Source organism: Orcinus orca, chromosome 2 (assembly GCF_937001465.1).
Source record: "Orcinus orca chromosome 2, mOrcOrc1.1, whole genome shotgun sequence".
NCBI classification, from domain to species: domain Eukaryota; kingdom Metazoa; phylum Chordata; class Mammalia; order Artiodactyla; family Delphinidae; genus Orcinus; species Orcinus orca.
Genome location: NC_064560.1, coordinates 92,536,490 through 92,562,572, shown reverse-complemented (window position 1 = coordinate 92,562,572; position 26,083 = coordinate 92,536,490). Strand labels below are relative to the sequence as shown.

At 42.0% G+C, this 26,083-nt stretch overlaps 1 protein-coding gene across 9 annotated transcripts in view; it reads left to right on the top strand.

Annotated features, from left to right (window-relative positions):
* DIS3L (DIS3 like exosome 3'-5' exoribonuclease) overlaps positions 1–26,083 on the top strand; it is a 36,661-nt gene that overhangs the window by 9,362 nt on the left and 1,216 nt on the right. For 5 of the 9 annotated variants that reach the window (XM_033439906.2, XM_033439905.2, XM_049705903.1 and 2 more), the window contains exons 3-15: positions 1,194–1,322; positions 3,157–3,292; positions 7,391–7,567; positions 8,950–9,028; positions 10,032–10,193; positions 11,002–11,171; positions 12,485–12,646; positions 17,994–18,241; positions 18,810–18,902; positions 21,559–22,092; positions 24,217–24,371; positions 24,472–24,650; positions 25,882–26,027. In XM_033439906.2, the coding sequence (XP_033295797.1) occupies positions 1,194–1,322; positions 3,157–3,292; positions 7,391–7,567; positions 8,950–9,028; positions 10,032–10,193; positions 11,002–11,171; positions 12,485–12,646; positions 17,994–18,241; positions 18,810–18,902; positions 21,559–22,092; positions 24,217–24,371; positions 24,472–24,650; positions 25,882–26,027 (2,370 nt within the window). The remainder of the gene's footprint in view (positions 1–1,193; positions 1,323–3,156; positions 3,293–7,390; positions 7,568–8,949; positions 9,029–10,031; positions 10,194–11,001; positions 11,172–12,484; positions 12,647–17,993; positions 18,242–18,809; positions 18,903–21,558; positions 22,093–24,216; positions 24,372–24,471; positions 24,651–25,881; positions 26,028–26,083) is intronic. The other 4 variants (XM_033439909.2, XM_049705905.1, XM_049705904.1 and 1 more) reach the window with 2 other exon arrangements.

The window sequence follows — 26,083 nt, the reverse complement described above, 5'->3', positions numbered from 1 at the left end:
ACAGGGACGGGGAAGGGTAAGCTGGGACGAAGTGAGAGAGTGGCATGGACATATATACACTACCAAATGTAAAATAGATAGCTAGTGGGAAGCAGCCGCATAGCACAGGGAGATCAGCTCGGTGCTTTGTGACCGCCTGGAGGGGTGGGATAGGGAGGGTGGGAGGGAGACACAAGAGGGAGGAGATATGGGGATATATGTATATGTATAGCTGATTCACTTTGTTATAAAGCAGAAACTAACACACCATTGAAAAGCAATTATACTCCATTAAAGATGTTAAAAAAAAATTGAACATCTCTCTTCCATTGTACAAGGGATTAGAAAAATTGTATGTCCTAGTTTGATAGAGCTACCTGTTCACACTGTGTGTTAAATATAATTATTTTAAAACATAAAAAAAAAAAGTCTCCTGATGGGGAAAAACCTTATAACTTTCTGTTAGTTGTCTGATAGATGAAGCTAGCCTTCATTCATGTAAACAATGCGGCTGCATCAATAAAGTTCACAGATAAATTCCCAAACTTACCTTACATGTTCTTTCCTAGGGCTGCCAGCAGAAAGGAAAACATTAATGTCTAATACCATTTACAGAACAAAGTGAGTTACAAAAATAAAGCACTAGGGCTTCCCTGGTGGCACAGTGGTTGAGAGTCCGCCTGCCGGTGCAGGGGACACGGGTTCGTGCCCCGGTCCGGGAAGGTCCCACATGCCGCGGAGCGGCTGGGCCCGTGAGCCATGGCCGCTGAGCCTGCGCGTCCGGAGCCTGTGCTCCGCAACAGGAGAGGTCATAACAGTGAGAGGCCCGCGTACAGCAAAAAAATAAAAAAAAAATAAAGCACTAAACTCTGCTTGCCTCATCGTCCTTTGTGAGCCTTTGATGAAGGGGCTGTGTGGGGCAGGGTTGTGTAATTACATAATAAATAGCCAGAAAGGGAGAGGGGAGTAGAGGAGTTTAACTGATCCACAAACTAATTAATGAGGCCCTGCTCCAGTACATTCTAGCAGGCAAAATGGAGAAACAGCAGCCCGAGAGCGCAGCACACATTAAGGCCAATGTAAATAAGTGTTTCTCAAGTTTTAAACAATCAATCTTTCGCTCTAAAATACCTCATCTTTTCTGAACCTTAGCAAGAGGTGGCAGGAGATGAGTACCTGCTAGATTAGATTTACTTTTCTCCTCTGTGTCACAGACAGTATAACAAATTGCGAAATCTCCTGAAGGATGCGCGTCATGATTGTGTTCTCTTCGCTAATGAATTCCAGCAGTCCTGCTATCTCCCTCGGGAAAGAGGGGAGTCCATGGAGAAGTGGCAGAGCAGGTATGGCCCTGAATAGCTGGGTTTTCACACGCTCATCTTCTTTAATTTCTTTATCATTGGTTATTTGGGAGTTGATCTAAATAGCATGGTGGAACAAACCAACAATTTTTCTGGAACCGTGATTAATACTGAAATGCTTAATGTGTCAATATTCTAGATATGTCATTTGACTACATATATTTTAGAAATTGTAATTAAGGAGCTATAGGTGCCCAGAGTAAGTTTGCCCCAGACCTCTAAAGGCTAGTAGGATCATTCATTCCAGTGATCCAAAAGTCATACATAGCTTTAATGCTGTGTGAGTGCGTGCGTGCACGCGCGTGTGTGTGTGTGTGTGTGTTTGTGTATGTGAGAGAGAAAGAGAGAGCGGCAGGGACACGTCCTACTTTTAAGCTAAAGTCATCTCACGTTTTCTGGTATAGGTTGCTTAAATATCCCAGCCAGTCTTATTAAACTGAAATGGGTAGGTTAATTCTAGTAAAGCTGTTTTAGGAAGTGCGGTGTCCTAATTGAGATCCACCTAAAAGCAGAACCTGAAGCAAGGATTTTGGACGTGAGTTGTTTATGTGAGAAGCAATTCCCAGAAGCAGGAGTGGGGAGAGTGACCCAGAGAAGGAGGGAAAGCAGTAAAGGATGTATTACTGCTGAGGGAAACTGAGGCTCAGTCCTCTGGGAACCTCTAAGAAGCCATGTAGAGTGTGCCTCAGAAGTCAGCTCCAAGGGTGGAGGCGAGGGCATTTAGTTATTTACCCCTTTAGCTGAGGGCCATTCCCCGGGGGTGTTAACTCCAGTCAGTGGGCCATTGATGAGGGATGGAGCTGCCACCCAGCTGCAGCTAAAGTCAGAGGTGGGCTTAGGGTACAGGTGCGAGGCACCCATAGCCTCTGCTTCAGTCTTCTGTAGAAGGCAGAAGAGACCTTAAGCTTTAAAATAGCTTATCCGTACAAAACATTTACATCATCTTCTTCCTTATAATTCTTTATCTGTATAGCCATTAAATATTTAAATTCTCTAAAGCAAAATAAGCACTGATATATACTGAGTCCTTAATAGAACCCAAGTTCCCACCAGCAAGGGAAAGCAAATCTTTCCCTAGATTGGGTCATATGTGAGTACTCACACTTACTAACTACACAGTCTTGCACACAGTCAGTACTCAGTGAATCTTTTTTTAAATTCTAGAACTAAAGGAACCTTACATAGCATCTTAATTTGCAGAAAGGGAAACAGATGCCTACAGAAATTGACTCTCTGAGTTGACCCACTTCATTGGACACATGATCCTTTTTTGAATACATGTCCCCAGACCTAGACTCCATTTTCCAATTCAGCTTCTTTTCAGGAAGATTTTCAGACATTTCATATTGGTGGTGCCATACTGGATTTTGTCTTCATTGGATTATGATCTTCAGCTACTTGCAGCCTAGTTTTTCTCTTAGCCAAAGACTTGTTTCTTCATCTTTTAAGCCTCTCACAATTTAGCTTACCATCCCTGTGGTGCTGTGTGGCTCGTCCCCCCAATTAAAATGTGTTAAAAGGTGGCAGAGCCTCACAGTTGCTAGGCCATATCAAGAAATGAAAGCGGTTTCTGTGGTGGTTGGATGTCTTAGAGAAGAAGAGATGTCAAGCACTTTCTGATTCATCTTTGTATCCCCCAGCGTACCCAACCCAGGGCATGTTTATAATGGGTGCTCAGGAAGTATTTGTTGAATGAATGAACGAATGACTGTCTATATAAACCAAAGGATAAAAGGTTAAAAGCCAAGTGTGAAGTTCTGAACAAGAGCTTGGGTTTGTCTGCCTCGGGAGGGCTCACGTGCCTCTTGCTTTCTAGGAGCATCTACAATGCAGCCACTTGGTACTATCACCACTGCCAAGACAGGATGCCAATCGTTATGGTGACAGAAGATGAAGAGGCAATTCAGCAGTATGGAAGTGAAACGGAAGGAGTGTTTGTGATTTCCTTCAAGGTATTTCCAGCTGGTGTGTCTATATAAGTATGTGTGTGTGCATGAGTGTGTGTGTCTGCGTGTGTTCATTTCCATAGTAGTGCCCGTGAGGCTCTAGATGGCTTTGGCAGTACAGAAAAGGGAAAATAAAGAATGAAGGAAAGGAATAAAGACACAGACCTACTAGAGAATGGACTGGACGATATGGGGAGGGGGAAGGGTAAACTGTGACAAAGCGAGAGAGTGGCATGGACATATATACACTACCAAACGTAAAATAGCTAGCTAGTGGGAAGCAGCCGCATAGCACAGGGAGATCAGCTCAGTGCTTTGTGACCACCTAGAGGGATGGGATAGGGAGGGTGGGAGGGAGGGAGACACGAGAGGGAAGAGATATAGGAACATATGTATATGTATAACTGATTCACTTTGTTATAGAGCAGAAACTAACACACCATTGTAAAGCAAGTATACTCCAATAAAGATGTAAAAAATAAAAATAAAACGTGAAAACTGAAAAAAAAAAGTTTAAAATTAAAATTTAAAATAAAAAATAAATTAAAAAAAGAGTGAAGGAAGACTTTAAGAAGTTCCATGTCCTCATCACTCTCCAACTAATTAATCTTGAGTTTGCCAAATTTGGGCAAACTCCCTGTGACTGTAAGGCCTCCAGTATCCAAGACTGCAGCCCAATAAACTCCAGTTCATAGTAAACTCATGTTTATAGTTATAATAATAATACTAGTAGTAATGATGATGATGATAGGTTGAATCTGATAAAACTGCCAATATTCTGTTGTTTTTGACTTACAAAATGGCTATTCTACATGGTTCCACCTAAGAATAATACCCAACGTTGATCTATGCCAGGCACTGTTCTGAGTGTATTATTTCATTTAATTCTTGCAACAACACTATTAGGCAGGTGTTATAATCCCCATTTTATTGGTGAGGAAGCTAAAGCACAGAAAAGCTAAGCAACTTGCCCTGAGTCACAGGGAGAAAGTGCTGGAAGTGTGTTAGAGCCCAGGCAGTCTGACTCCAGCACTCTGAACCACCATGCTGCCTCCCAGACTGTCTTTCTGAATATGCACAAGACATAGGTTTTGTTTTTTAACATCTTTATTGGAGTATAATTGCTCTACAATGGTGTGTTAGTTTCTGCTTTATAACAAAGTGAATCAGCTATACGTATACATATATCCCCATATCTCCTCCCTCTTGGGTCTCCCTCCCACCCTCCCTATCCCACCCCTCTAGGTGGTCACAAAGCACCGAGCTGATCTCCCTGTGCTATGCGGCTGCTTCCCACTAGCTATCTATTTTACATTTGGTAGTGTATATATGTCCATGCCACTCTCTCACTTCGTCCCAGCTTACCCTTAGGCCTCCCCGTGTCCTCAAGTCCATTCTCTACGTCTGGGTCTTTATTCCTGTCCTGCACCTAGGTTCATCAGAACCATTTTTTTTTTTAGATTCCATATATATGTGTTAGCATACAGTATTTGTTTTTCTCTTTCTGACTTCACTCTGTATGACAGACTCGAGGTCCATCCACCTCACTACAAATAACTCAATTTCGTTCCTTTTTATGGCTGAGTAATATTCCATTATATATATGTGCCACATTTTCTTTATGCATTCATCTGTTGATGGACACTTAGGTTGCTTCCATGACCTGGCTATTGTAAATAGTGCTGCAGTGAACATTGGGGTGCATGTCTTTTTGAATTACGTTTTCTCAGGGTATATGCCCAGTAGTGGGATTGCTGTGTCATTTGGTAGTTCTATTTTTAGTTTTTAAGGAACCTCCACACTGTTCTCCATAGTGGCTGTATCAATTTACATTCCCACCAGCAGTGCAAGAGTGTTCCCTTTTCTCCACACCCTCTCCCAAAACATAGTGTTAAAGGCCAGTCTTATTTGTCCAGTGTTCCTCACTCTTCTCTACTTGTGACCATGGGTGGGGGTCAGTAGGGATAAAGGAAGGGGTGATATGTGATACTACTTATGTGAAAGCTGTTGGACCAGCTTGGTGTACATGTAACAGATAGAGGCAGCATTATCGGTGACAGTTTTTTGAGCTGTCTTAAGGACACAGTTCTCCTATTCTTAGGTACCTTTTCAGAGAGTAGGATGCCTGTTAATCTCTAAATAGATTACTGATCTCAAAACAAAAAAACAGAAAACAGATTACTGGTCTCTTCTGCCTGCCCAGTTGGTCAGTCAGGTTCCAGTGGTTGATATTGTTTTTTGATTCAGAAACTAGACGAAGGCCCTCCATTACCCCTGTCAGTTTACAGAAAGCCTAGTTGGATTTTGAATTGTAGATCCTACGAGGGTTCCCATGTGCATGTATTGCTAAAGATTTGCCGATAGAATTTTCTTGCCCTGCTATAAAAAAGTGTTCTGGCATGCCAGAGAATTCCAGGGGCGCTGGATATTAATGGCAGTGTCACTTATTTTTTCTGTCGGAATACATCATGTCTTGTTCCTGCAGAGGACAGTTGACTAAAATTATATTTTTCTACTTTGTATGAAAATTACTTTTCTCTGTAGTCTGGCAGCATCGTACAGTTTGATTTTGTAGAGCATTTCCTAAGCAAACTGTGTGACCGAGGGCTTCATAGAGGTGTATGACAGCAGAAAAAAAGAGATGCTATGAAGTTCAGATGAGCAGGAAGCCCAGAATTTTCTGTGGAGACTTGAAGGTAGATGGGGAAGAGTGAGGACAATAAATCCCTCTTGAAGAGTTGGTTCGTAGTGGCAAACATTTGGTGTTGATGAGTGATTAGTGACCATAGAATTGCAGTGATGTTAGCACAGACAGAACTTCTGGAAGGACTAGAGAAAGAAAGGAAGCCGTTTGAACAAGACCCTGAAATTAGTGGGAGAAGTGCTGGAGTTGACAATAAAGATAATTAACTTCATTTTAGTTTGAGAAAAGAGAATGTGCCAGCCTGTAATTTAGGCTTAAAGTAAAGTTAAAATCATACGTAAGTTTGATTTTATTTAGTGAGGGTCCACCATGCGAGGGCATGTGTTCTGGACACAGGAAGTAGATGGAGCAGGGTCAGCCTCACCACACCAGCCCCCTGTGGGTGGTCGCCTTGGTGTCTTGTCTAGGGCCTCTCTGAAAGTTACACCAAGAAGTGCAATAATATTCAATAATGTTCTCCTTGGAGGGGACCATGACACTTGTTTCAGAATTATGTTTCGTACTGGGTTGTCACATTGACAGAGCATCAAGTGTCCCCACATGAAAAGTGTGACTACATCTGTATAGTCACAAAAGAAGACGCAGTCCTTGGGGAGTTTATGAGGCTGGATAGCCTAACACCAAAGAACAGAAACATCTTTCCCCTTCTCTGCTCCTCCAAGATTGCCAGGGGGTTGGGGGAGGGGAGACACTTCCTTATTACACTTTACTCCTTGCCACTTTTTGCCTGCTTGTTTAGGCTTCTTATAATTTTCAGATATTTCAGGGTGAAAAAAAAGAGACAGTGCACACGTAGGAGCTTTTCCTCTCCATTCACTGTGGGCCGTTATCTGCAGCAGTGAGATACGTGTAAAGACAGGCATCCCGGCCGTGTGCACGTACACGCGTGTGTGTGGAGAGGGAGATTTGAAAGTGCAGAGTAATCAGGGAGGTAGAAGCGTTCCACAGTAGGAATGGCCTCCCTGGGGTCCTTTGGCAAGGCTGCAGGGATTAGTGAGATGGTAGAAATGAACTGGTAGCAGGAGGCTTGGGAGGGTAATGCTCATGTAACACTTCTTCAAAACTGCATGCCAGGGGCTTCCCTGGTGGCGCAGTGGTTGAGAGTCCGCCTGCCGATGCAGGGGACACGGGTTCGTGCCCCGGTCCGGGAAGATCCCACATACCGCGGAGCGGCTGGGCCTGTGAGCCATGGCCGCTGGGCCTGTGCATCCGGAGCCTGTACTCCGCAACGGGAGAGGCCACAACAGTGAGAGGCCCGCGTACCGCAAAAAAAACAAAAACAAAAACAAAAACAAAAAACTGCATGCCAGCAGTTCCTGTTCAGGACTTTTTGTAATGCTGCTATAACAAAGAATCATTATCTTCTGACCATGTTTCTCTTGTGCCTTTATTAAATGCAGAATTACCTGGACAATTTTTGGCCTGATTTAAAGGCCACCCACGAGCTTTGTGAGTCTATCCTTCAGTCTCGACGAGAAAGAGAGAATGAGAGTCAGGAGAGCCACGGGAAGGAGTACCCAGAACATCTACCCCTGGAAGTGTTAGAAGCCGGCATTAAGTCTGGGCGCTACATCCAGGTGAGGGTGGTAATGGGGAATCGGCGCCAGGATCAGCCAGTGTGTTTCCTTCTCTTTACTTGCCTCCTGTCACAGGCCTCTGATTTCAAAGGCTGTCAATGAGACGGGCCTCAGTAGGCCAGGGCTGTCGATGTTCAAGGTGATGTGGGAGTCTCCTCTGTAGACAGTGCCCTCCGGTTTGGACCTACTCTCTACTGTTCTTTCTTTTTTTTTTTTAAATTAATTAACTTTATTTTTGGCTGTGTTGGGTCTTTGTTGCTGTGTGTGGGTTATCTCTAGTTGTGGTGAGCGGGGGCTACTCTTCATTGCCGTGCGCGGGCTTCTCACTGCGGTGGCTTCTCTTGTTGCAGAGCACAGGCTCTAGGCACATGGGCTTCAGTAGTTGTGGCACGCGGGCTCAGTAGTTGTGGCTCATGGGCTCTAGAGCGTAAGCTCAGTAGCTGTGGCACACAGGCTTAGTTGCTCCGCGGCATGTGGAATCTTACTGGACCAGGGCTCAAACCCATGTCCCCTGCATTGGCAGGCGGATTCTTAACCACTGCGCCACCAGGGAAGTCCCTCTAGTGTTCTTAATTAGGTTACATACCGAGCATTACACAGTAGGTTTAAATGCCTCCTGTCACTGGGAAAGAATATATTTTTGAATCAAGGTCTGGAGGTTTGGCAAAATTTTAAAGTTGTTGAAATTTGGCTTCTTCAGGCCTTTGCCATTTTCCTGCCTCTTTCAAGGTCCCCTTTGTGATCCCTCAAAACCCAGGACCCACGTGCTGTCAGGGTCTTGAGAAGGAATCAAATAAAATTGCTGTTCAGATTTCAACAGCTTTATGTGCACTCGTGTGTGTGTGTGTGTCTGTGTGCACATAACAGTTTTATCACATGCATAGATTTGTGTATTCACCACCACAATCAAGATACAGAACTGTTCTACCACGAATTTTACATTTTCTAATGAGCAACTCAGACGATTTTTATGCAGTCTGAAGGTTGAGCCTACCACTGTAAACTCCTTCCCTAAAATGTGGGTGTTTTAATGAGTATATCTATGGAGAGGCTAATGCTTCCAACTGGTAATGAAGTTTACAGCATTCCTGGGAGGATATTTTGAGGAAGAAGATTTTTTAAAGACTGCTCATCACTTAGGTAAGATAAATCCTGGCACTTGAAGCACTTGGTATAGCTAAGAGTATGTCAAAATCATGGTACATTCTCTGGAGAAAATAAACTTTGGTAATGAATTATTATTATTCCTAAAGAAAGGGATCACAAACCTTATAAGAATATAATGGGGATATTTTCATAAAAATTTTTAACTGTACTTTTTTGAGGGTAAAGCAAGCAGAAAAGAAATTTTTCACATTAAATGATTTTTATTTTGATTTTAGGGAACTCTGAACGTCAACAAACACAGAGCACAAATAGAAGCTTTTGTTCGACTTCAAGGAGCCAGCAGTAAAGATTCAGGTTCAGTGTAAACCTTACATAAATTTCCGTACCACTTTTTTATTCTGATATTACACATTGAAGAAAGCAAAGTTGAAATTGTCACATCACATGTGCCATGTCAAATATCCCTGCCTACACTGGCTATGTGGGATCGTGGGTTGGTTTTTTTTCCTCCCCAGCTTTTTGTCTATAATTTCTGATTTTATGGTAATAACTCTAAAACATGGTAATAGCTAATATTTTATTGAGTGCTTATTATACATCAGATACTGTTGTAAGCACTTAAAGTAGGTATTATTATTGTTTACCACCTTTTACACGTGAAGAAACTAAAATACAGAGAAGCAAAGTGACTTTACGAGGATCACTCACCTGGTACGCGGCGGGGCTACACCTGAGGCTGAGGCAGGCAGGCTGTGATTTTAAGATTTTGCCCTGTACTGCCTCACTGAGCTGTATTGCCTCATTGGAATTGTATAAAAAGTAACGTCAATGAAAAAAATGTGTAAATAAGTTTTATCATAATAGAGTGTATTGTTAGTTCTGCAATGACAGGGTGAAAGTAACCCTGATAGATAGTCAGGGGCACCTGGCAAGGTTGAGGAGAATGAGAAGCAGTGGCTTACCCCGGGCTTCTGCTCATCAGACTTCTCCCTGTCAGTTCTGCAGTGTCCATAGTTCAGCAGCCCGCTGACCGCTCCCTGGCCGCAATGGCCCCTGAAGTTATGGGAGAGAATCCCAGTGTGGGCTTACATTGCCTCATGCAGGGAACCTACCTTAAAAGATGGTTGAGAGTGGCCTTATGAAAGCGCATTATACAGCATGGCATAGCAGCAGTGTTTCTTCCTTCCTAACCTGCGGAATAAAAGTTTGACTTCGGTTTAACTTCACCTTTGAAAGGAGGGAGCTTTTATTTGCAGGAATGCTGATTAGATCTCGAACGTATTATGTTTGAAAGACCTCACTGGTGTGGCCTCCCCCTTGACGTTATGGGGTTTCTCTGTACTGCCCCCCAAAACAGGTCTAGTCAGTGACATCCTAATCCACGGGATGAAGGCTCGAAACCGCTCTATTCACGGGGACGTGGTAGTTGTCGAACTGCTCCCTAAAAATGAATGGAAAGGAAGAACCACCGCCCTGGGTGAGAATGACGGCGAGTCCCCGAGTGAGCCCATGCCCACAGGTGAGCCAGCTGTAAAGTTGCCTGGTCGTCCATGTGGAAGGTTTATTTTTCCTCTCTTTAGTCCAGAAATACTGCAATTATTAATATATGATATCATCTCTTTTCCTACATTGTCAGTTTCCCCTCTCTGGTTTATTTTATTCTCATCAGCACCCAAATATGCTATATAGTATGTCTCATCTTAAAATAAAAACCCTCTTAGGGGGGGCTTCCCTAGTGGCACAGTGGTTAAGAATCCGCCTGCCAGTGCAGGGGATACAGGTTCGAGCCCTGGTCCAGGAAGATACCATATGCCATGGAGCATCTAAGCCTGTGCGCCACAACTACTGAGCCTGCACTCTAGAGCCCGCAAGCCACAACTACCGAGCCTGAGTGCCACAACTACTGAAGCCCACGTGCCTAGAGCCTGTGCTCTGCAACAAGAGAAGCCACTGCAGTAAGAAGCCTGTGCACCACAATGAAGAGTAGCCCCCACTGGCTGCAACTAGAGAAAGCCCGCATGCAGCAACGAACGCAGCCAAAAATAAATAAATTTATTTTAAAAATAAATAAATGTCACACCAGGCCCCACAAAAGAAGGGGCACACTGACAATGTTAATTTAAAAAATTATCTATCTTAAAAAAATGATCCATTTAATAATAAAATAGAAGGAAGGCAAATGTTTAAGCATCTCTCAACTTGTGTGGATGTGCTTAAAAAAATGGGATGTTGCATTTCCTGTTTTCCTCCTCACTGCTGAACTGGTCAGAGTCCAGATAGGTGACATCTTACCAGTTAAGGCTTTATTTTGTTTTGTTTTCCCAAAGGCAGAGTGGTGGGTATCCTTCAGAAGAACTGGCGGGATTATGTGGTGACATTTCCATCCAAAGAAGAGGTCCAATCGCAGGGCAAAAATGCTCGGAAAATCCTAGTTACACCTTGGGATTACAGAATTCCCAAAATCCGAATTAGCACTCAGCAAGCAGAAGCCCTCCAGGTACCTTTACTCTTTGCCTCTTGTCTTTGCCAGCTTTTGAGCGGTACCAGGAACTGTTAACTCCTTTGCATAGGAAGGGATAAATTAGTGATGGCATCTGGTGTTCTGAGATCCTGTTTTCTAAAAATTCTAAATATATAGAACCATCTGTTAAGTAGTCCTTGGTTAAAAAATGAAGGCCAGAGAGAAACCGTCCTAGAAAGAGCTGTGTAGCACAGCTAGAGAGAACATCCATTATCCAGCCGTCCAACACAGAAACTTTTCAATAGATACACTTTGCCAACACTAACAAGCTTTCTTTCAGCAAGCGATATAGAAATACGATGGCTCTGCCCTGTAGGGATGATATAGTGGTACTTCACAGAATCGATTATCCTTAAAGGAATAAGAGCCCTGGAGAGAAGACATAAACAAGAAAGTTAGAAATTAACCTTTACTGTGGCGAAGGGTGTAGGCATCGCCCAATTTGATTTGCTCGATGTTTTGCAGTTTGTAAGTGAGACACTGAAGCAGGATGTCCCCAGCCAGTAATCTGGTCGTTGTGTACCTTTCCATCCCCAAAGCCTCACGCAGGCTCTCTGAGGCCAGTTGTAACAATTGCTTTCCATGTCTATGGTTTGCTGGAATCCAGAAGCATTGGGGTTCAGTTCATACGGATAACCTTCTTCTCCACCAAAAGATGTCTTAAGAAATTAGAAAGTAACTTTAAAGAAATTAGAAAGTAACTCCCCCACACAAAAACATTGAGATTTTTTGTTTTGAAATTTAATTTGGACTATGCATAATTGGGTTTTTCCCTTGTGTCACAAATGTTAACTCGAATGTGTCACAGTTGGCTTTCTGTCTCAGGCTACACTCTCCCTCCCACTTATTTGGTGCGGAGAGGTAATGCCTCCCTTCAAAGCATTGCACTAAGCATTTACCTACCATCTGGCAATTTAGTAAAGCAGGAAGAACCCAATAAAAGAATAGAAAAGGGGCTTCCCTGGTGGCGCAGTGGTTGAGAGTCCGCCTGCTGATGCAGGGGACACGGGTTCGTGCCCCGGTCCAGGAAGATCCCACATGCCGCGGAGCGGCTGGGCCCGTGAGCCATGGCCGCTGAGCCTGCGCTCCACAACGGGAGAGGCCACAACAGTGAGAGGCCCGCGTACCGCAAAAAAAAAAAAAAAAAATAGAAAAGAAAGAAAAACCGCTATTTGCAAATTGGCCACTCTCTTTGGAGCTTGATGCTGTTTATCGCTCGTTTGTTTGGTGCTGCTAATTGACCCATTCGACTCCTGGCGCTGGGCTCATGTTTCCCCCTCTTTGTTCAGGACTTCCGGGTGGTTGTGCGCATTGATTCCTGGGAGTCGACATCCATGTATCCAAGTGGACATTTTGTGCGTGTTTTAGGAAGAATCGGAGACCTGGAAGGGGAAATTGCAACCATCCTGGTGGAGAACAGCATTTCAGTTGTCCCCTTCTCAGAAGCTCAGGTCAGACTTCCGCCAGCCCTTTGTTCTGATAAAAGACTTTTTCTACTTTTCTTTTTTTTTTTTGCTTTTGTTGTTGTCCGTTTTGTCATTAAGAAAAATCTTTGTACTATGTAACAACCCACTGTCTAAAACCACAGATAACGGAAAACTCTCACTCTTCTTTATTCTGTGTTTGAACCAGATTGAAGTCAGCTTCCAGTGCAGAGTTAGTTTCCTGCAGCCTCACAGCTCTCAAATTTTTACGTTTTCCTACTGTGCTTACAAATGGTATGTCAGTGTCTTACAGTCAGTATACGTCCATCCCCCGTGGTACTACACGGGTACCTGGTTACAGACCCAACTGGGCTCTGGTCCCTGTCATAATCATTCAACCAGAGGCCTGCAGAAAGCTGCAGGGAGCAGCTTCTTGGGTTCCGTACATCTCTGACCCATGGGTCAAAAAATCATGCTCATTATGAAACTGATTTTGTAACCTCTACAGAAAACAAAAATTCCGTGAACATAAAACGTCAGCTATTTTCATCACTTTATGATCTTTTAAAATCCTTGTAAATCTTATTATTCTTGCATAGCTATACTCACAGTGTGCACAGTCTATTTTCTGCTTCTTTCACTTAAGAATCATTTCTCTGTATTGACATAGCCTACTTATTTTTAATAGTGGTGGCAATTACTCTCTAGTGATGTACTCTAGTTTGCTTAAGCATTCCTCAATTGCTGAGCGTTTGGGCTCTTTCATTTTCCAGTATTATAAAAGGTGCCACTTCAAACATTTCATAAATATTACTTTTCTTTCTTTTTTTTTTTTTTTAACATCTTCATTGGGGTATAATTGCTTTACAATGGTGTGTTAGTTTCTGCTTTATAACAAAGTGAATCAGTCATACATAAACATATGTTCCCATATGTCTTCCCTGTTGCGTCTCCCTCCCTCCCACCCTCCCCATCCCACCCCTCCAGGCTGTCACAAAGCACCGAGCCAATATCCCTGTGCCATGCGGCTGCTTCCCACTAGCTATCTACCTTACTGCGTTTGTTAGTGTGTATATGCCCATGACTCTCTCTCGCCCTGTCACAGCTCACCCTTCCCCCTCCCCATAACCTCAAGTCCGTTCTCTAAGAGGTCTGCGTCTTTATTCCTGCTTTACCCCTAGGTTCTTCATGACATTTTTTTCTTAAATTCCATATATATGTGTTAGCATACGGTATTTGTCTTTTTCTTTCTGACTTACTTCACTCTGTATGACAGACTCTAGGTCTATCCACCTCATTACAAATAGCTCAATTTCGTTTCTTTTTATGGCTGAGTAATATTCCATTGTATATATGTGCCACATCTTCTTTATCCATTCATCCGATGATGGGCACTTAGGTTGTTTCCATCTCCGGGCTATTGTAAATAGAGCTGCAATGAACATTTTGGTACATGACTCTTTTTGAATTTTGGTTTTCTCAGGGTATATGCCCAGTAGTGGGATTGCTGGGTCATATGGTAGTTCTATTTGTAGTTTTTTAAGGAACCTCCATACTGTTCTCCATAGTGGCTGAACCAATTCACATTCCCACCAGCAGTGCAAGAGTGTTCCCTTTTCTCCACATCCTCTCCAGCATTTATTGTTTCTAGATTTTTTGATGATGGCCATTCTGACTGGTGTGAGATGATATCTCATTGTAGTTTTGATTTGCATTTCTCTAATGATTAATGATGTTGAGCATTCTTTCATGTGTTTGTTGGCAGTCTGTATATCTTCTTTGGAGAAATGTCTATTTAGGTCTTCTGCCCATTTTTGGATTGGGTTGTTTGTTTTCTTGTTATTGAGCTGCATGAGCTGCTTGTAAATTTTGGAGATTAATCCTTTGTCGGTTGCTTCATTTGCAAATATTTTCTCCCATTCTGAGGGTTGTCTTTTGGTCTTGTTTATGGTTTCCTTTGCTGTGCAAAAGCTTTGAAGTTTCATTAGGTCCCATTTGTTTATTTTTGTTTTTATTTCCATTACTCTAGGAGGTGGGTCAGAAAGGATCTTGCTTTGATTTATGTCATAGAGTGTTCTGCCTATGTTTTCCTCTAAGAGTTTGATAGTTTCTGGCCTTACGTTTAGGTCTTTAATCCATTTTGAGCTTATTTTTGTGTATGGTGTTAGGGAGTGATCTAATCTCATACTTTTACATGTACCTGTCCAGTTTTCCCAGCACCACTTATTGAAGAGGCTGTCCTTTCTCCATTGTACATTACTGCCACCTTTATCAAAGATAAGGTGTCCATATGTGCATGGGTTTATCTCTGGGCTTTCTATCCTGTTCCATTGATCTATCTTTCTGTTTTTGTGCCAGTACCATACCGTCTTGATGACTGTAGCTTTGTAGTATAGTCTGAAGTCAGGGAGCCTGATTCCTCCAGTTCCTTCTTTCGTTCTCAAGATTGCTTTGGCTATTCGGGGTCTTTTGTGTTTCCATACAAATTGTGAAATTTTTTGTTCTAGTTCTGTGAAAAATGCCAGTGGTAGTTTGATAGGGAGTGCATTGAATCTATAGATTGCTTTGGGTAGTAGAGTCATTTTCACAATGTTGATTCTTCCAATCCAAGAACATGGTATATCTCTCCATCTATTTATATCATCTTTAATTTCTTTCATCAGTGTCTTATAATTTTCTGCATACAGGTCTTTTGTCTCCTTAGGTAGGTTTATTCCTAGATATTTTATTCTTTTTGTTGCAATGGTAAATGGGAGTGTTTTCTTGATTTCACTTTCAGATTTTTCATCATTAGTATATAGGAATGCCAGAGATTTCTGTGCATTAATTTTGTATCCTGCCACTTTACCAAATTCATTGATTAGCTCTAGTAGTTTTCTGGTAGCATCTTTAGGGTTCTCTATGTTACTTTTCTTTTTTGATCATTTTCTTCTGGAATGTAATCTTTAAAGTGAGATCACCAAGTCAAAGGGCATAAAAAATCTAAATAGCTTTTGCTATGAATTGGCAGATTGTTCCTCAGAAAAATTGGGCCAGTTTGCACTGCCATCAAGAGCATATGGGTAGCAAGGACTTCCCTGGTGGCGCAGTGGTTAAGAATACGCCTGACAATGCAGGGGACAAGGGTTCGAACCCTGGTCCGGGAAGATCCCACATGGCACGGAGCAACTAAGCCCGTGCACTGCAACTACTGAGCCTGCGCTCTAGAGCCCGCGAGCCACAACTACTGAGCCAGTGTGCCACAACTACTGAAGCCCGTGAGCCTGGAGCCTGTGCTCCGCAGCAAGAGAAGCCACTGCAATGAGAAACATGCACACCGCAACGAAGAGTAGCCCCCACTCACTGCAACTAGAGAAAGCCCATGCACAGCAACGAAGACCCAATGCAGCCAAAAATAAATAAATAAATAAATAAGGTAAATTTATTTTTTTAAAAAAAGAGCGTATGGGTAGCAAATGAAGCAACTGACAAAGGATTCATCTCCAAAATATACAAGCGGCTCATGCAGCTCAATATCAAAAAAACAACCCAATCCAAAAATGGGCAGAAGACCTAGACAGTTCTCCAAAGAAGATATACAGATTGCCAACAAACACATGAAAGTATGCTCAACATCACTAGTCATTAGAGAAATGCAAATCAAAACTACAATGAGGTATCACCTCACACCAGTCAGAATGGCCATCCTCAAAAAATCTACAAACAATAAATGCTGGAGAGGGTGTGGAGAAAAGGGAACCCTCTTGCACTGTTGGTGGGAATGTAAATTGATACAGCCACTATGGAGAACGGTATGGAGGGTCCTCAAAAAACTAAAAATAGGGGCTTCCCTGGTGGCGCAGTGGTTGAGAGTCCGCCTGCCGGTGCAGGGCATGCGGGTTCGTGCCCCGGTCTGGGAGGATCCCACATGCCGCGGAGCGGCATGGCTGCTGAGCCTGCGCGTCCAGAGCCTGTGCTCCGCAACGGGAGAGGCCACAACAGTGAGAGGCCCGCGTACCGCAAAAAAAAAAAAAAGAAAGAGTCATGTACCACAATGTTCATTGCAGCTCTATGTACAATAGCCAGGACAGGGAAGCAACCTAAGTGTCCATTGACAGATGAATGGATAAAGAAGATGTGGCACATATCTACAATGGAATATTATTCAGCCATAAAAGAAACGAAATTGAGTTATTTGTAGTGAGGTGGATGGACCTAGAGTATGTTATGCAGAGTGAAGTAAGTCAGAAAGAGAAAAACAAATACCATATGCTAACACATATATGTGTAATCTAAAAAAAAAAAAAAAGAAAAGGTTCTGAAGAACCTAGGGGCAGGACAGGAATAAAGATGCAGACATAGAGAATGGACTTGAGGACACAGGGAGGGGGAAAGGTAAGCTAGAACAAAGTGAGAGAGTGGCATGGACATATATACACTACCAAATGTAAAATAGATAGCTAGTGGGAAGCAGCCGCATAGCACAGGGAGATCAGCTCGGTGCTTTGTGACCACCTAGAGGGGTGGGATAGGGAGGGTGGGAGGGAGATGCAAGAGGGAGGAGATATGGGGATGTATGTATATGTATAGCTGATTCACTTTGTTATAAAGCAGAAACTAACACACCATTGTAAAGCAATTATACTCCAATAAAGATGTTTAAAAAAAAAGAGCATATGGGTATCTTATTTTCATTATAATTTTTGACAGAGTGGTGGCTACAATAGTAAAATACTTTAGAATATTTTACATTCTTAAGTTTTTATGTTTACCGTTAGTATCTGGAAATTATTTGTTGACTTGTTTTGACAGCTTAGTGAAAATGTTAGAGCAAAATAAAGCGTGGATTAGACTTCACAGGACTAGAATTCTTCCCTTTTAGCCTACTTAACTGCAAATTGATGGCTTGAACAGGTAATAATGCAGAGAAAATGCTCGAGATTGATCCTGCTTCAAAAAGGAATATGCTTTTAATATTTGGGACATGTTGGTTTTTATCCGGGCTTGACTTGAATTAAAAGCTCAAATGGATCATTTGAAAATGGGGTGGATATTGTACTCTTTATAAGCCACCCATTCATTCTCCAGCCTCCACGACTGAAGAGGCTGTAAACACCCTGGGACATTTCCTGTCCGACTGTAGCGCCTTCAGGGGCACGGGGATTGTGTCTTTCCTATTGACTCCCATATTTCCAGAGCCTAGCACAGCTCCTGACACATTGGAGGCACCTAATAAATAATTATTGCTCAAAAAAAGCAAACATAGGTTAATTGCATAAGGTAAAGGGTAATGAATGGGGTTTCCATGAGGTCACATTGAGAATGTTAGAGAGTGGATTTTTATAGGAAATTTCTGATGCGTGAATTGCTGAATTTGGGGACTCTCCTTGTACAGATGTGTGAGATGCCAGTAAACACTGCCGAAAATCCCTGGAAGGTGAGTTCCGAAGAGGAACGAGAACGTAAAGACCTTAGGAAAACCCATCTGGTATTCAGCATTGACCCCAGAGGTTGTGAAGATGTGGACGACACCCTCTCAGTCAGAGCCTTGGATAACGGCAACCTAGAGCTCGGGGTCCACATCGCAGACGTGACGCACTTTGTGACATCGCATTCTTATATTGATATTGAAGCTAGAACAAGGTAACACTGTTTGAAATCAGCACTGCGATTATGTATGACTGTAATGTATTTTGTAACTGCTAGTTTCAGATTTTTAAAACAAAGATTTCACGGTTGGGAACAATTCTGAAGATCTCTTCCAGGAAAAAAAAAAAAATTGAGGTCCACTTCCCCTTTTCCTTTAGAAAAGTAGTACCTTGATCAATTTACCTTTCCTTTTTTAACAGAAACTTTTCATGTGCTGTTTCCTTCTGAATTGAAATGGGTTAAATTTTTCTTGTAGTAATATCCTATTTTATATAAATACTGGATCATTACACTCCAATTTTTCTTGTACAACTAAGATTCGTACCACTTTTTCTTTCTCTTTTATATCAGTGGAAGAATATTCAGCCCAAAGCGGTATCACTTAGAAAAGTGGGAACATGGGAATAGCTGTATTACCCAGTCTGCTGCACTTGATGAAAAAGCAACAGCCTTGGGGAGTTTGTGCTGAACTTTCGGCCATTTTCCTCACTGCAGCCCGTACCGTCAGCAGTCCTGCTTCTTGCTGCTGAAGGTCATGTGCCTGCATATGTGTCATTCACAGGGCCACCACTTATTACTTAGCGGACCGTCGCTATGACATGCTGCCCTCCATCCTCAGCGCTGATGTGTGCTCCCTCCTGGGAGGCGTTGATAGGTGAGTTTGTTCATTACTTTTATCATCAGAGCTTGTCTTGCCCCTTCTGTGGTGACTAGTGACTCTCGCTTGTGGCCTCTTCCTCGTCTTCTTTCTGATATACTCTCCTGCCCGCCTCCCCACCCCTGCTTTCCCCCTACATCCTCTACACCCTGCTGCACCATTTATTTGGGGGCAGCTTTGTTTCTCTCACCTTCCCTTCCCTTCCGCTCCTCTTTCTCTCTTCTTTCTGTCCAGCTGTGAGGCTGCTTCTCCCTCTTGCTGGCTTTTTAAAGTCAAAGTCTAGGAACAAATGTATATACCTTTGTACGTATGTGTTCCCTGGTTGAGGCTGTTTTGCAATGAGGATCATGATCTTAGGGAGTTTTTTGTTTATTTGTTGTAAAGTTTATGTCTGTCTTTGAATAGATAATAAAACCATGTAGCCCAAAATTCATACGTTCGAAAAGATGTTTAGTGAAAGGCTCCCACCTGCCACTTTCCCTCAGTTACCGATTTCTTCTGTATTTTCCTAGACATAATACTGTAACAAAAAACCCCCTCAGTTTTCCACCTTCCTATGTAGGGAAAAATCCAGCTCTTCCCCGCTATGTCTTTCTTTCCTGTGAGTCTCCTTTGCCTTTACAGGGAACACGTCACATCTGACACTTCTGGTCACCAAACGTGTGGAGGTGTTTCTCTACACCAAGCAGTTCTCTGCAACCCCAGCTGGGTGTCTTACAATTTAATTCAGTTCTGATACTGTCTGCCCAGAGACGGCATCAGGTTCCACAGGGTAAAGGACTCAGTCCCACAGGACTGTCCCCACTCCTCAACTTCAGACACCATCACAAGCCCAGATTGTCAGCATGCTTCTGAACGACCAGCTGTAGATTAGAGGTTCCCATGACCCCCTCTTTAGACTTCAGATGCCAGTTGCAAGTCCACATTCTTACCTGTACTTCTGACCAACCGACTATAAATCAGAGGTTCCCAGACCCCCTCCTCAAGTTCAATTAATTTGCTAGAGCAGCTCTCAGAACTCAGGAAAACAGTTTACCTACATTTACTGGTTTATTATAAAAGTATATGATAAAGGATACAGATGAACATCCAGATGGAAGAGATGTGTAGAGCAAGGTATGTGGGAAGGACACAGAGCTTCCAGGCCCAAGGATGCCACTCTCCCCAGCACCTCCATGTGTTCACCAATCCAGAAGCTCTCCGAACCTCACGCTTTGGGGATTTTATGGAGGCTTCATCACGTTGGCACGATCGATCAGTAACTCCATTTTCAGCCCTTCTCCCTTCTCAGGAGAATGAGGGGCAGGGCTGAAAGCTTCTAATCATGGCTTGGTCTTTCCAGTGACCAGCCCTCATCCAGGAGCCCACCCAGAGTCTCCTCGTTAGAACAAAAGACACTCCTACCTCCCAGGAAATTACAAGGGTTTCAGAAGCCCTGTATCAAGAGCTAGGGACAAAGACCAATATCTATTTTCTATTATTTCAAAAATAAACACACACACACACACATGCATATCTATGGACATGTGGTCTTTCTTTGTTATACAAATGGTGACCATATGTATGTATGTATGTGTGTGTGTGTGTGTGTATATATATATATATACACACTGTTCAGACCTTGCTTTTTTTTAAAATTAACAATGTATCTTGGAGATCATTAATATGGAAATCATTCCATATTAATAACAGTTATCTGTGGAAATTTAGATTGTTTCCAAACTTTTGCTATTATAAACAAAACTGTACTGAATTACTTGGAATATAACTCATTTCACATTTTTAAAAGTACAGTATCTCTGGAAGATAAAGTCCTAGAAGTGGAATTTCTGTGTCAACAGGTATATGCATTTGTGTTTAAATAGATAATAACCAAATCGCCTTCCACAGAGGTTATACCAATTATATTCTCTCCGTCAATGTATGAGAATGCTAGTTTCCCCACAGCCTTGCCAGCACAATATGTTGTGGTTTTTTGTGTCTTTGCCAATTTGAAAAATAAAAATGGTATCTTAGAGTGGTTTTGATTTGCAGTTTTCTACTATGAGTAAAGTCAAACATTTTTTGTATGCCTAACAGTCATTTGTATATCCTTTTCTGTGAACTATTTCATGTTTCTTGCCCCTTTTTCTTTTGCTTTCTTGATCTATTAATAATTGATATCTAAGAGCTCTTTATACATTAAGAAGTTAGCCCAGTGTTTTTTATGTGAGTTGCAAATATTAGAGTGATTTGGTGGTAAAGTGATTCTTTACTAAGTGAACTTTTTACTAATGAACCTACCATCAAGGCTGATATCCTAGTTCACTGTCATCCTGTAGCATTCGAAAGGCTTTGCTCTTCTTTGCTAGCGAGCCCAGTAGACTTAACTCTATCAGTGCTATGCTGTTCTAAGGAAAATGGAGAACCATAAAGTCAGGTTTGTAACATTCCATGTGAACTTATTTCAGATTTGCTCAGAGCTCCCCAGAACCTAATCTAACCTTGTTTTAATTTTAAGTACCTTTTGATTTAGCAGTGGAGTGTTGGATTGAAACATCAGACCAGAGCCCTGTAGCAATGTCATTTTTTTTTAATTACATTTAGGGTCTAGTTCTGTTTATTTCAAAAATGGAAGAATTAAATAATGATGTGAGTGTGACTGGTTTTGTAGGTATGCTGTAAGCATCATGTGGGAATTGGATAAAACCTCCTATGAAATTAAGAAAGTATGGTATGGCAGAACCATTATTCGATCAGCATACAAATTATTTTATGAAGCAGCCCAAGAATTACTGGACGGAAACGTCGACATTGTTGATGATATTCCAGAATTCAGGGACATGGATGAGAAGAGCCGACAAGCCAAGCTAGAGGAGTTACTGTGGGCAATCGGAAAGTTGACGGATATAGCCCGCCACATCCGAGCCAAACGAGACCGATGCGGAGCCCTGGGGCTGGAAGGGGTAGAGGTTCGCATCCAGCTCGATGAGAAGAAGAACATTCACGACCTCATCCCCAAGCAGCCCCTGGAAGTCCATGAGACGGTGGCTGAATGCATGATCCTGGCCAACCACTGGGTAGCCAAGAAGATCTACGAGAGCTTCCCTCGCCAGGCCTTGCTGCGCCGGCACCCTCCTCCACACCAGGAGTTTTTTTCTGAACTCCGAGAGTGTGCTAAAGCAAAGGGCTTCTTCATAGATACACGGTAATTCCTCTTTTGAGGGGGCAGGGAACTGGAAGGGGATGCTGTGCACTTTTTGATCTTACAGTAGTTCTTAAACTGTGACAGCCACATCTTTGACCAAAAATAGAAAACTTCTTGGCTTTCTTCACTTACTATAATGTAGGTATAGAGGCTTCAATTTTTTTTTTTTTTTTTTGCCACACCACGCGGCTTGTGGGATCTTTGTTCCCCAACCAGGGGTAGAACCCATGCCCCCCCTGCAGTGGAAGCTCAGAGTCCTAACCACTGGACTGCCAGGGAATTCCCTAGAGACTTCAAATTAAAACAAGTTTATTTAGGCGTAATTTTGACCCACTACAGTTTGTAATATAAAAGTAAGGAACCCGTTATTCTTGATTTAATTTCATCTGCCCCTTAGGCAAATGTGAAGACTTAATCCTCTATTTCAAAACTTTAAAAATGCAGCCTATCTCTGTGGCAATATCGTAAGACACCACACTGATGGTAAATTTATACCATCCCTCCGTAGAATGAGACATTTTTACTCCCCACCTCCAGGATAAAATATTTTCCCTGTTAAAAATGATGTATAAAGGGGATTCTTTTTTCAATATTTTGTTGTAACAGGTGCTAATATATCTTTTATTCATTTATGAAAATAGATTTTTTGCCTCTCTCTTTAGGCGATAGTATCTCTTAACTGGTTTAGTCCGTGGTTGAGCTCTGAGTGCGTGTCAGACACACATGCTAAGGGCTTTCAGGTGTTAGCTTGGATCATTCATTCATCTTTTACAGATAGGGAAATTAAGTCTGGAGAGGTTAATTTGCTGATAATTTAGCAGCTGGTTAGGGCTGAGCCAGGATTGGAATCCATGTCTGTCAGACTTGAAAGCTCACATTAGTGCCCACTCTGTCACATTGCTTCTCCTTTTATCATCCGCCGTTCTCCTTCCCCATTTCTCTTGGCAGGCTATGGTACAGAACTGAATTATATACTATATTATTAAATTGTTAATATAACTCTATATTTCCTGGGTTTTAAAAAATTACTTAAAAGTAAGTAAATAGAATGCTTCCTCTCGCCCTCTTTAAAAAAAGAAAAAGGTTTTCTTTTTCTGGGTTTCTTTTACTTGTGTACCTCAGGTTTAGTTCTGTTTTGTTTTTTAACTCTCTCTGGCTTAATAATTTTTTTTTTTTTTTTTTTTGGCTGCGCTGCCTGGCATGCAGGATCTTAGTTCCCTGACCAGGGATCAAAGCGTGGAGTCTTAACCACTGGACCACCAGGGGAGCCCCTGGCTCAACAATTCTTGATTTAAAAAAAGAAAAAATCCATTCTTTGACCTGTACAGGATGTTTAAGGTTGAGGGTGTTAGGAATTTAATTCAGCAAGTACCTGGCCACCCACTATGTGCTGAGTATAACTTCATCTCATAAGTTCAGCACATTACTCTTCAGTACTTAAGAAACGTATTTGAGGGAATTCCCTGGTGGTCCAGTGGTTAGGACTTGGCGCTTTCACTGCCATGGCCGAGGTTCGATCCCAGGTCGGGGAACCAAGATCCTGCAAGCCACGCAGCATGGCACAAAAAAAAGAAATGTATTTGAATTCTGACACTCTTTGTTTAAACCTCAAAAGCAAACTAGTTTTCTTTTTGGCTGTGTTGGGTCTTCGTTGCTGCACGGGCTTTTCTCTGGTTGTGGCGAGCAGGGGCTACTCTTCGTTGCAGTGCGCAGGCTTCTCATTGCGGTGGCTTCTCTTGTTGTGGAGCACGGGCTCTAGGCGTGCAGGCTTCAGCAGTTGTGGCACACGGGCTCAGTAGTTGTGGCCTGTGGACTCTAGAACGCAGACTCAGTATCTGTGGCACACGGGCTTAGTTGTTCCGTGGCATGTGGGATCCTCCCCGACCAGGGCTCGAACCCGTGTCTCCTGCATTGGCAGGCAGATTCTTAACCACTGCACCACCAGGGAAGCCCCGCAAACTAGATTTCTATAGTTGAAAAAAGTTGCTTCTGAAATGTGTCCAAAATAAATTTAACTACTGGCAGATGAACGTATTCAGATGGTGAGTGAAGGGTTCCCCTCAGAGTGTTGACTTGTAAATTATTGCTGGGGACTAAATAAAAGTTTTTACATTTTTTTGTCAGGTCCAATAAAGCACTGGCTGATTCTCTGGATAATGCAAATGACCCCAACGATCCCATTGTCAACTGGTTGCTTCGATCAATGGCTACACAAGCCATGTCTAATGCACTGTATTTCTCCACTGGATCATGTGCCGAGGAAGAGTTCCATCACTATGGTGAATGATAAAATTTTATTCTGTGTACCCATAACCTTGAGCAAGTTGTTTAAAAAGTATATCTTTTTGTTTATTTTGATTTTTTGGTTTACTTTTGAAGGTCTAGCATTAGATAAATATACTCACTTTACCTCTCCGATAAGAAGATACTCAGATATTATAGTACACCGACTGTTAATGGCAGCCATTTCAAAAGATAAGAAAATGGAAATTAAGGAAAATTTGTTCAGCAACAAAGATCTGGAGGAATTATGCAGACATATCAACAACAGAAACCGAGTAAGAGGGAATTTTTAATTCTCTTACCCATCATCTCTTTTGCTAACAGAAAAGCTTTATTGTATAGTGGAATGAAGTACCGTATATTCTAGCAAATTAAACTCTAGAATTATTCCAACCAACGAAATAATATGAAAAATCATAAAGTTTGTTGAGTAGCTCTCAATACATTTACAAATGTTCTGAAGTGACTTAATGTGGATTTATGAGGTTTACCACGGGTTAGATGTTTTTCCCAAAATGTAGAAATGTGAAAGATTATTATTATCTTACTACCCAAAGATAATAACAATTCTAGACAATTCTTTTTATTTATAAAATTATCCAATCATACCTGTTTGTAATCTGCCTTTTTTCACTTAACATGTTATTGATAGCACACGATGTCAATATAGTTACATCATTATTTTAGAAACTGCTTTGTATTCTATTTTATATTGTTGCTAGTGGCCATAATGTTGTACAGCTTAGAACTAGACCATTTGGTGATACATAAGATTGGAAGCTGCCTAAATGTTTAACATTATTTTCTGTATCCAGGGTTCTAGTTTGATACTGTGCAACATTATAGCCACTAGTCATGTTGGTTTAAATTAAAAATTCAGTTCCTCAGTCACACTAGCCACATTTCACGTGCCCAACAGACACGTGTGGCTTGTGGCTACCTATGGGACAACACAGATACAGAACGCTTCCATCATTGTAGAAAGTTCTGTTAGGCAGCACTGTTCAGGCAATCTAGTTTACAACCATCCTTGTGTATACACTTTTACAGACTTCTCACATTTTGCCTGGATAAATTCCTGGTAATAATGAATTGCTGAGTCAAAGGGGCTGCACAAATAAAACTTTCATACCTATTACTAAATTGCCCTTCAGAATAGTAGTTCTAATTTGCACTTCTACCAGCAGGATTTTGGTAGGACAGACTTGAAAATAAAGGTAAGACATAGACCTGGATACTTTTCCTCTTCCTGTATGAACTATAGACAGTTTTTAAATAACAAGTTGTTTTCTTAAAAGAATTTTCTAAGACATTTTGAGGGAATGAAAAAGGGTCCCTCAAATTTGACTTAATTCATAATAGAGAAGAATGTTTGTATTAATAGTTTTCTAGAACCTAGCCTTTTTTAAAAGTCATTGTTTCTGTGGGAATATGAATCCCATGTTTCTTCTGGGGATGTCAGGGGAAGTCCATCATCATGCTTTGGGGTTGTGCTTCTTCTTACAGGCAGCACAGCATTCTCAGAAGCAGTCTACAGAGCTCTTCCAGTGCATGTATTTTAAAGACAAAGACCCAGAAACTGAGGAGCGTTGCATAGCTGATGGGGTTATTTATTCAATTAGGACAAACGGTGTGCTTGTGTTTATACCAAGGTATGTTATTTCTAACACAATAGTTATTAAGAAATCATAGTATAGAGTATAGACAT